Source organism: Meleagris gallopavo, chromosome 8 (assembly GCF_000146605.3).
Source record: "Meleagris gallopavo isolate NT-WF06-2002-E0010 breed Aviagen turkey brand Nicholas breeding stock chromosome 8, Turkey_5.1, whole genome shotgun sequence".
Lineage (NCBI taxonomy): Eukaryota > Metazoa > Chordata > Aves > Galliformes > Phasianidae > Meleagris > Meleagris gallopavo.
In genome coordinates this window covers 10,263,395-10,273,932 of record NC_015018.2, presented here as the reverse complement: position 1 = coordinate 10,273,932, position 10,538 = coordinate 10,263,395, and the positions used below count along the sequence as shown (strand labels likewise).

Sequence of the window (10,538 nt, the reverse complement as noted above, 5' to 3'; positions counted from 1 at the left end):
GGCGCCGTGCCGCGCACCCGCGCTTGTGTAAAGCGCTGGTGTGAGGGCAGAGAAAGAAGGCGGGAATAAGGCATCAAAATTATCCGTGAGGCGGCAGGGCGCGCTCCCCCTCCGTGAGAGAAGGCGGGGGCGCGCGGCTGGGCGCCTTCGCTCGCATTGCAGAGCTTGTCAGTCCACAGTTGGCCCCGCGCGGCTCGGCGGGGCAGTGAGAAAAGCTCGGCGGCGAAGAGGTCGGCGTGTGAAAAGGTGCGTGCCGATCCAGTGGCTCTGCGTCGTTTTCTGACGGGAGTTGCAGCGCCTGTCGTGGCTCGAGAAGGAAACGCCTTCAGGAATTTTCAGGTCAAATACAGTTGTGCCTGGGCGGTGCGTGCCCGCCCCCAGCGAACAGCCGACCCGAATGCACCGTGTCAGCCCTCATTTTTATTGGACGAGGAGGTGCAAAAACAAACAACAACAACAAAAAAAAAACCACCACACATTTCTGCTATTGATATCTCCAAAATGTTAATAAAAGTCTTATATTTACAGGCAGCCCCCAGATATCACCAAGCGCAGTTATATTATGATTGCACTGTTAGAAATAAAAAGTTGACACCTCATTAAAAACTTAGCAAGCCTTCCTGGCTAGAATTAGCTGAAACTAGGAACTTTCAGTCACTGCCCTTCCACTCTGTTCTCTATACATTGCTATTGATGCTGTCAGAGTTTGGCAGGAAGCTTCATCTTCTTGTCAGTCCATCTAAAAGAACAATTATTAGACGTCAGACTTCACGGTCTAAAAACAAAGCTGTACTGGCTTGGCTTCTGCTACCTCAGATGGCATCAATACCATCAGACTGACCAACGGGCTCCAAGTGGCCGCATCCAAGCAATACAGGAGAACTGTGCCAAAAAGCTGCTGAAGGGACAAACAAAACAACCATAACCCACCTCCAGCAGCATTTCCTTAAAAACTGTAAGATGTGATTTGCTCCTGTTGATATAAGCTGCTCAAGGTGATGATACGTACCAAATGACGATCTGAGTGCTTTAATTGCCCTTAAGCATCAGTCATTTAAGGTTTTAGGCACATAGAATGCTATTAAAAATTGATGTAATTTTTCCCCACACAGCATTTTAACTTAGGTTCTTGCAAATTAGGTTAACAGCTGTGTATTACCAATGTGCAACTATGTAAAATTTGTTTAATATCAATTTGTTTTCCATTAAGAAACTTTCAAAAAATCTCTTCAAAAAAGTACAGCTATAGGCTACAGGTACCCAGTGAAAGGAGCCTCTCCTTCAAGGTGGTGTGCACGTTCTCCTGTCTGTTGTGAGCAAGTTGGATATTTTGTACTTTAAGTTACGATTGGACATCTTTATAAAACACATTTTATTCTTCACCTACAACCAGGATAACTATGACAATATCTATAATGTCATATGGCAAGCTGGATAGTCTTGCTAACAGAAACACGTTGAGTTTATCCATGTTCCTGAGCATTTCTGCAACTATGCATCTCCATCTTGTACTGTGAACGCAAATGCAAAATACAAACAGCAGGATATGCATAGCAGATTTAGGTAGAAAGTTTATGGAATACGACATGGGAGCACTATAAATGTTGAGTATTTCTGGGTCATTAGTAAAAGATAATACCAGTTTTACTGCTGGGAAGGGGTGTTTATGATATACAGCAAAAGGTCTACACAGATATGATTGTTGTTAATTAGATGATGACACATGTAACTGTGTTGCATGTATTTTCTTACCTTGGGGAATCAATTCCACTGTCTCCTGTAACGCTGTGGTTTTCTGCCCCTTCTGTGTGACTTTGTCCTGATATCACAGTATATTCATTCTTCAAAATGAGACCTGTTTTTCCTGGGGGAGTTCTTGTTTCTTTGGCTTGTGGGCCCAGATTGTGGCATGCCACTACTTCTGCCATCTCTCTGGTGCAGTTCTGCAAAGCATCAGCCTCATTAGTGTCACAGAAATCTACAGCTGAAGCCTTCATGCATTCAGTAAAGCTGGTTTCTTCCTCCTTTCTGGATACCATTGGAAGAAGCTGGCTGCACAAACAACTTTCTTCTGTGAGGTCTGGCTTTTGATGCTTTTTTGAGCCACAAATTGATTCTGCAAAATCAGCACTTCCCTTATATCCATACTCTCCAGAGTCATGTCTATTTACAGTTGAATTGTATTGGTTTGGATAAATATTAACCTTAGAGATTTTTAGAGCAGTTCCCATCTTTTGCACCGCTTTACTCCAGTCTCTTGTGACTGAAAATGCATGGCAAGAAAGCAAGTGATGTGGTTCTTTGCATTCAAAATTGTCATCCAGATGCAACAAACTACACTTGTCACAATCATGTACTTTCTGGTTCTGAAGATGACATTTATTGGTAAATCTGTCACTTTCCAGCTTCGTTGATCCAGGATAGTTGGTACAGTCGTATTTAAATACAAGTTCATTCTTTTTATCAGTCTTTTTTCTGTATGTCACACCAAATTCTTTTTCCCTTCTAACACTGGTTGTATAATTTGAGAGATGGACGTTTTGAAATTCATTTGCTGCTTGGTCCAACAACTCACATACAGCATCAGCCTTGTACCTGCAACGTTCACCTTTCAGATGTAGTGAATGTTTTGCTTTTTCTTTACGCACACTTTTATCTTCAGTGTAGAAGTCTGGGGACTTTTTAATATCTCCAGGATTTCTTTTCGCAGTTCCTCTGTAGATGTTGTCTTCAGAAACATTACTGTCCAGAAAGCATTTATGTTTATCATCTATTCGCAAAGTACTGCTGTGCAGATAACTATCATTGTCATTTAAACTGGGTGATTTGTTTTGCTCAGTGTTGTCAGCCTGCATTTCAGCAAGCAGTTGTTCAGCTTCATATTCAGAGGCTCTGGGTGAGTCCAAGGACTTTGTAAGCCTTTGTAAATCCCTTTCCTGCTTTCGTCTCCTGGACTTCCGCTGGCTGTTAATACGACCCTTGTATGCTTTTGTGTAAAAGCTGTGTCTCCATGAGAGACCCTGAAAAGGGTTCTTAATTTGCTTTTTATATATGACCTGGGATTCCACTGCTGCATCCAGAGGCTGTTGGTTTGTGATAAGCAGTGAAATGTTCTCTTCCAGCTTCTCACTTTGGGGTGTTGGCTCATGCTCATGAGATTTCCTGTTGTTTCTGCTGATTTGCTTCTCTTTGTTTGGCTTCGTTTTCCTTTTGTGTTTTGCTGTTCTAATTTCTGTCTTTTGAACACACTCCTTTGAAGGATACTTTTGTTTTAGTGTTAACACTTCAGCCGAGGTATCCTTAGTGGTATTTTTTTTCCTCTCCTCAAACTTTTGCATTAATCTTGTGTGTTTAATCAAATTATCAACGGTAAGAGTAGGGTTAATACACCTGATGATTTCATGTTCAACATCACGTGGAATATTATCTAAGTCATCTTCATCTCTGACCGGCCACTCCCTGGGGGGAAACTGGGCTGAAAACGTTGAGTATTCCTTATGTTTTTCTTTTTTAGAAGTACTTCTCCAGAAAAGGCCAAGGCCAAATCTTCTACATTTCAGTTTCTCTTTCACTGACGTCAGGGTTTTCGTGGTGTCCCAGGAACGGTTTTCAGCTGATGAAGACATGACCTGAGTTTGAATCAAAGGCTTCCCTTCACTGCAGCCTTTCTTGCCTCCTCCCTCAGGTTCCTGGCTCATTAGCTGCTCGAGTCTTTGTTCACAGAGCATATTCTGGCCAGGGAGACAACGGGATACTGTAGCAATGTTTTCTTTCATTGGGTCCACACAGCTTTCCCAGTTTGCCTGGTAAGTGTCCTCACTGTCTGTCCGCCGGCCCCTGTTATTGTACTCTGCAGCATCATTTGTGACAAAGTAGGTGTTGGGGGTAACGATGAAATATCCCTCTCCTGTGTGATAGATCTTCCTTTCTTTAATTAGAGTGCCAAGGATGTTGTATAAGATTTTCTGGGAGGGAACTGCAATGCCTACAAGAAAGGTACAGACATTTCAAATTAGAAAAGATTTTTCAAATAAAATGAGAACTGGTCAAAAAATAGTTTACAGCAGGCCTGGGAGTGAGTCAGCACAAAGTGCCCAATGTGATTCGTTTGCAGGATTCAGAAAGAAGTTTGAAATTGATGTGGCAGCTGAAGTGCAAATAGGAAATGCTCAATTTAAACATGGAAGTGTCAAATGCCTCAGGACAAATAGCAGGACTGTTCTTATTATATACACCACCAGAGCCAGCAACAGTGCCAGCACCCAGCTGTCTGCCACCCAGTCGCCTGAGGCTCCCTTAAGATGGCAGTGACTGCCCCAAAATCTGTCTGGGGACAGCAGACTGCAGCCCTGAGTCAAGGAGAACCCCCCTGGGCTCGCCAGGTGAGGGCAGCACGGAAACATCATTGGGCCCACAAGAGTGAAGACTCCCAAAACAAGGTGAAAACAGCAAGAAAAACGTTCTCTCCTTCTGTGAACATGGAGTGCTCCTTCCAGCTGAGCTATAAGTGGTACCATGTGGAATCTCAGTTCACGTATAGGCTCCACATTGCTGGCAGCTTTCAGAACCAGTTGATGGGGTTGCATTAAAATTTTTCCCAGTAATGGGAAAGCTTACCTATAACAATTGCAGAAATATGAGATTACAATGATTCAAAAGAGAAAGCTTAGAATGAAACTAAACAACCTCCTGCAAAAGGTTATAATGAGCTTCTACAGAGTCACACATACACACTCCCACACCCCAGTTCAATAACCTGAGGGAAATTGAATGTTTTTCACACTGAAGGAAAATGCAGCATTGGATGGAAGTATCTACTGTCCCAGCAGTAAAGGAGGATTCGGTGTAATAAACTTGCTTTCAGGAAAGGAGGAGCTGGAATTTGACCAACAAACCTGATTTTGAGACCACTTGCATTTGTGATAGCAGGTTGTAGCTCCCCTGCCGCAAACTCCTTTGCCACCAAAGTCAAATGCGTTTCTGCTTCTCAAAGAGAACTCCAAGTCTTACTGATATGACAAATAGTTTGTTCTGTGCTTTTCCAGACCTGTTCCCTGAACACCTCGTGTATGCTTTCCCACTCTCGAGAAGGAGCATATTCTCAGCACACTGCTGCACCCAGTTCCCTTGGTTATTCTCAAAGATTTATTAATCCTCATACTGAAAGGAATGTTACTGTTGCTTTCAGATTGATAAGGACTGTAGAGCTACTCAAGTATTCTTTCATCTGCCTGCTGATATTCTTATGCATTGCTCATCCAGTATCAATAGATGCTCAAGGTTGACGATAGAGTCATTTTTAAGAGGAAGGGAAACAAACACATTACCTGGATACCTTTTCACTAACTGCTCCACTAAAGTTTTCTGTGTGACCATCCTTTGGTGTGCATTCATGTCTGATATGGCACAGCAGATTCCTTCTGCCAGAGGAATAGACTGAGATAGTGAGCACGGATTCATCAGAGCAGGGAGTGTGCCACCTGTACTCCAGAAGGAACAAAAAAGAAGAAAACAAAAAGTTTGAATGGAACAGTATTTCATTTTTCTGTTAGTCGTAGCTGATTTTCAGTTAGATTTTCTTCTGTTGCTTCAAAACGAGCACCTTGCCCTCAATTACTTTTCATTTGCAGAGTACTCAAAGATTTCCCAGGGCTTAAGCCTTAATTTAGCTCAATAATCAGGTAGTCAAGAGAGAGAAATGCATCTCATAACTGCTGATTTTTTAATGACTGTTTATGTATGAACCCATACAGAATATATAGTTCTCACAGTAACTAGTGAAAAACATCAACATCCAATATCAAATGTAAATAATGTAGGAAAACCTGAATTTAATACTTTCCCTGAAAGCTGATGACAAAGCACAAAGCAGGAACTTACCTGAGGTCTGTGTGTGCATTACAACAGGACAACGTATACCTTCTCAGACAAAAAAAACAAGGCTTTTTTCTTCCCTTTTTTTAGACCAATGATCTGTTCCCTACACTTGGTGGTATTTTGTGGTCTCTTCCCTGTTCTCTGTTGCAGAGAAAGCTCCAGCTATCCTCAGCACCAGCTGGTAACTTCATGAGGCAAAAGCTGGAATTAAATGCTAACTGTAATTTTCCCACAAGTGAGAGGTGACATCTGAGATTGAGTGACATTCAGGTTTGGCTGAGCTGCAATTGGATAGTCTGGTGGCTGACTCAGGAACCTGATATTTAGCCTTTCAGCAGAAAACGACAACACAAACATTTCTTTCAGTAATGAGTTACGCTATTGCATTTGGGAAAGCTCAAATTGCTCTTGACCTTTGTTTTCCAACTGCGGTTACTTTCAACAAAAAGCACTGAAGAAAAAAAAAGTCCTGGCACACGGTTTCCCCGGTGATGTTTCTAGGATACTCTTTGCAGGTGCAGGAACCATTGCAATCTTTCTTTTTGTATGGGAAAATCCCATCAGCATTCACTAATAACTCTTTGCTGTCTCAGCTCTCTGCTGTAGGCACAGTGCTGCAGCCAGTTTTACCATTTGTTCCTGTAGAGCTAGGGAGTAAAACACCAAGTGTATTTGGAATGTATTATCTTTATTAATATTAATTATCTTCCATCACTCTCTGTGTCTGTCTCACAGCCTCAAATCCCACGCCTTCTTTAAGGGAGGACTCTTTCAAGGTAGCATTTAAGAAAAGTAGTAAATAAAAACCGGCTTGATAGTGAAGGAAAATAAGTATATATTGAAATTGCATTTTTCACAGTGCAAACTTATTTAAAATGCCCAGTGTAGATCACTAGTGCTAACAATAGGAATATTAAACATCATTCCCTCCTGACTTTGAAATAGAAGCTAGAGTTGTATTTACCAACTCCTATCTAGGCAGTCTGCCAGCAGTCATGTATTACTATCTTTCAGTTTGCTTTGCCAGTCTATTCAAACTCTGCTCATTACCTGGGCACTCAGAACCCAAGAGTACCCTGTTAGAGCCCATATCTATCACAGCGCAGGCAAGTCGTCTGTAACATGAGCATTGGGGTACAGGAAAGCCTCTGGTTGTTCTTGACTAACACAAAGTGATTTTTTTTTCTTCGTCCTGACTGTAACATGAGCTCTCCTACTTTTCGTTAAGTTGTTTAATAATTGCAGATTTTTTGCATCTCCAGCCTCTAAGAAAAATGGCACGTAAGTTGTTTCTCATGCAAGTCTTGAGAAAGTAAACAGGCACATTTTATTGCACCAGAGCTCAAGTTAGCTCTTAAAGATTGAGGCAAACAATTTTATAACCATAAAGGGTTAACAGTAAATAATTCTAGGGAAAAAAATAAATACAAATCAAGAATAATCTCTACTATATGATTCCACTTCCACTGAGACAGAATAGACACATAACAAGTACAGCTAGAAATTCTGTTCTGTAGTCATAGAGGTCTATCTAGGAGGGTCAAGCTGAGCATAAAGGGAAATATTTTAGTGAGGAAATATTGGTGCTAGGTGAACAGTTGGACTGGATGATCTTGGAGGTCTTTTCCAACCTTGGTGATTCTATGATTCTATGATAATGATCCGACTGATCGTGTGCCTTCCTGCAGGAGAGCCCTACTGTGTTTGATTCACTTCATTTTCTGCAGAAATGCATGAGGAAAGCTAGCAGCAAGTACAGTTCTGTCACAAACTGAAAGGCTTCTTTTCTATAGACTAAAGTGCATCCTGGTCACATTTTATAGTAAACATCACATTTTCATAATTAATGATTAGGAATCATTTTAAGCAGGAAAAAAGTTAATAGAAACACAGAAAGTTGGAGAAATTTTGCAGTAGCACTTTTTGAACATTAATGGAGATTTTCAAGGCCTTATTAAAAGATAAAATTTCTCTGTATGTTATTAAAGACATAGTCAAGATTGTTAGAATATTTTCAATTACTTTAATCTCAGTGCTTAATAAGCCACTCATAGCCATCACAGATAGATATGGTGAACACAAAGCAGGATTAAAAGAGAAGGGAAAGAAATAAAGGCTTTTGAGATCCATCAAGCTCCCTCCTGAAACCTGTGGTTTGATACTCCAAGTAGGAACAAGTTACATAGCAGTCAGCAACGTGTTCACTGTACTGTGATTTTCCTTAGGTCAAACTTAGTGGGAAAGAGTTCTTGCCACTGAAACGTGCAACTGACCTTCTTTAACACTTGCTGAGGCCACTGGCATATTCACTTTGATGCTCCAAGAACATCTTGAGAGCAGATTTCAAGCTCCAAATGCACTAACTTCAGCGAAAGCAAGCATACAGCTTCATACAGTCTGTTGAAAAGAGAAGAGCACTTTTGCTAGTTGAAGATTAGCATGCAAACTGTTCAATGCTTAGAGATCTGTTTTACCCACAACTGGCAAAATACCCAACTAACAAAACTATATAAGCACATCTGCCACATATGCACTCTTCATAGCATAACTGGCAGAGCAACAGCACTCAAGACAATATTTTTACTCTATCTTAACAGGCCTACAGCTTTTCAGTCGAATCACAAGTAGCATTGGATACTTCCAGCACAGCTCGGAGCAAGGAAAATCATCCTTAACTGTTTCAGCATTCAATGTCGGGCACAAAAAAAAACAGATTGATTCAAAAGCTTCACTGTAGAGAGATAAAAATAACATAAAATGAGTGGTCTCATTAAAGTTGCAAAAACCACACAACCAGCCCAGGGGGGCAAACAGTAGAAGAATAAGCAAGTCATCATCAGCAGCAATGTTTCTGGCTCCTGTAACTGCCTGCAGATGCTGCCATCCAGTGCTACAGGATTTTAACACAAGCACATCTTTTCCACTTGGCCTGGTCCAAAAAGTCCCTTTGCAGCCCTGGGATTTCTCCACTGCTCTGCCTTTTCTTTGCTCCCAGTCCCACCCCCTATCTGCAATAGATCTCAAACCATCCAGATAACTCTGTAATGTCAAAATCTTTGTCTTGTGTGGAAGGTGTTACTGGTTGCTGGTTAGGCACTGTAGATCTATATAGTGAAAGACTTGCTATAAAACCTCCATCATGCAGTTGCACATTCCTGTGCATTCAGCTAAAGGTCAGCTCTAACTGCTGTAATATTCCTAAAGTTTACTGCTTTGCCTGGGAACGTGCTGCCACATAAAAGGCAGTCACAAAAGAAGCACACAGCTTAAGGCTACAATCACGGGATAAGATATAACTGCACTTGTGTCCTCCTTCCCAGAGTGGACCAAAATTCACTTTGCATTGCTCCCTGGCTTCAGCTCACATTTATCCCAGCCAAGGGGTAAACACATTGGTCTCTTAGACAAACAGCACCCACAGTTATTCAAAAGAGAACGTAGCCCCAACATAGGTTTGTTTTAGAAAAGCAAGATAAAATTCAAAGGTTCACTTTATTTCAATTTGAAGCAAAACATAACAAGCATTTCAGCTTTCAAACAGATTGACTAAACAAGTGGCAGTTGCTTTTTCGATTGTGTCATTGCTTCAGTACAAATCAGGCTGCTTCCTAAGTAGCTGGAAGCTGCCAGCAAACAGTCTGTGGATCACCACAGATATATCAATGCAAGATAAAGCATATTAGGAAAAAAATGTCATATATTATTGCCAAGGGCTTCACTGAATTCTCACTTAGTTGTAAACCTACTGTGTAAGTCACAGCAATGATACGCAGCACTAGCTTCTCTACTTTAGTTCGTTCAGGAGTGATGTGGCAGCAATGAAGCATCCTGGGCTGAATTAACAGGACCAGAGCTAGCAGACAAGAGGAAGTGATTATTCACCTACCCTTATGTGTTGCTGTGTGTTGCTATACCACATCTTGCATAGTAAGCCTGGTTTTGGGTCTATCAGTATTGAAAAGGCATCTGTATGTGGGGTTGAGTTCAGTAGCTGGCCACCAGAATGATAAGAGCAGAAACACTGTGAGAAGGAGCTGGCAGAATAGGGCTTGTTCGACATGGACAGAGATGATTTAGGTGAATTTAGATTTAGAAAAGGTGGTTTAGGGGAGACCTGACAGCGGCCCCTTGAGAAGATGGAGCTGATCCCTGCACAGCAGTATATGATAGGAAGACAAAAGACAACAAGCATCAGCTGGAACAGGAGAGCTTCAGCCTGTCTGCAAGGAAAATCTTTTTACCCTTCAGGACAGCCCAGCAGTGGAGAGCAGGTTACCCAGAGAAGTTCTGCTGTTTCCAGTCCCGAGGAATTTCCAAGATGTAATATGATAAAGTCCTGAGCAATCTGGTCCAACCCCACAGCTGACCCCACTCGGAGTAGGACACAGGACAGACTCCCAGGATTTATTTCAACAGTGGTGCCTGTGCCTCTCACTGCCACCCTCATCAACCTCTTCAACCACCCTGTTTTCTGCAAGCCACTGCAACAGCGCTTCTGTCCTCTGCTTGCTGTGAAGGTTTCTTGAGTTACATGAGATTAAAGAGCAGTGATGGCCACTCTCACGTCATGTTGTAAATGAGGCCATGCAAACAGCATTTGAGTGGAAAGACTGTTGGATTTCTCCTCAACATTCATAGAGCTTTTGTAACTTTTTTTTTTT

General features: G+C 41.7%; 1 protein-coding gene and 1 long non-coding RNA gene across 3 annotated transcripts in view; one reads left to right on the top strand and one right to left on the bottom strand.

Annotated features, from left to right (window-relative positions):
• Positions 1-6: 6 nt before the first annotated feature.
• The window catches only part of LOC109368766, an 18,279-nt gene continuing 7,747 nt past the window's right edge, over positions 7-10,538 (top strand). For both annotated transcript variants that reach the window (XR_002117071.2, XR_002117069.2), the window contains exon 1: positions 7-246. This is a non-coding gene — a long non-coding RNA (uncharacterized LOC109368766). The remainder of the gene's footprint in view (positions 247-10,538) is intronic.
• Positions 244-8,270, bottom strand: STOX1 (storkhead box 1). The gene is made up of 4 exons (XM_031554372.1): positions 8,151-8,270; positions 5,328-5,480; positions 1,753-3,985; positions 244-739 (listed from the first exon to the last, which is right to left on the bottom strand). Exons 1-4 carry the CDS (start codon positions 8,179-8,181, stop codon positions 700-702), a joined length of 2,457 nt encoding a protein of 818 aa, XP_031410232.1. The 5' UTR covers positions 8,182-8,270; the 3' UTR covers positions 244-699.

Excerpts from the sequence above, each read along its gene's own strand:
- STOX1 (XM_031554372.1), bottom strand. The coding sequence starts at position 8,181 with ATGCCAGTGGCCTCAGCAAGTGTTAAAGAAG. Across the intron at positions 5,481-8,150 it reads CTCAGCAAGTGTTAAAGAAG|GTGGCACACTCCCTGCTCTG; the intron begins GTCAGTTGCACG and ends TCTGGAGTACAG. Across the intron at positions 740-1,752 it reads AGTGGAATTGATTCCCCAAG|ATGGACTGACAAGAAGATGA; the intron begins GTAAGAAAATAC and ends TTGTTCTTTTAG.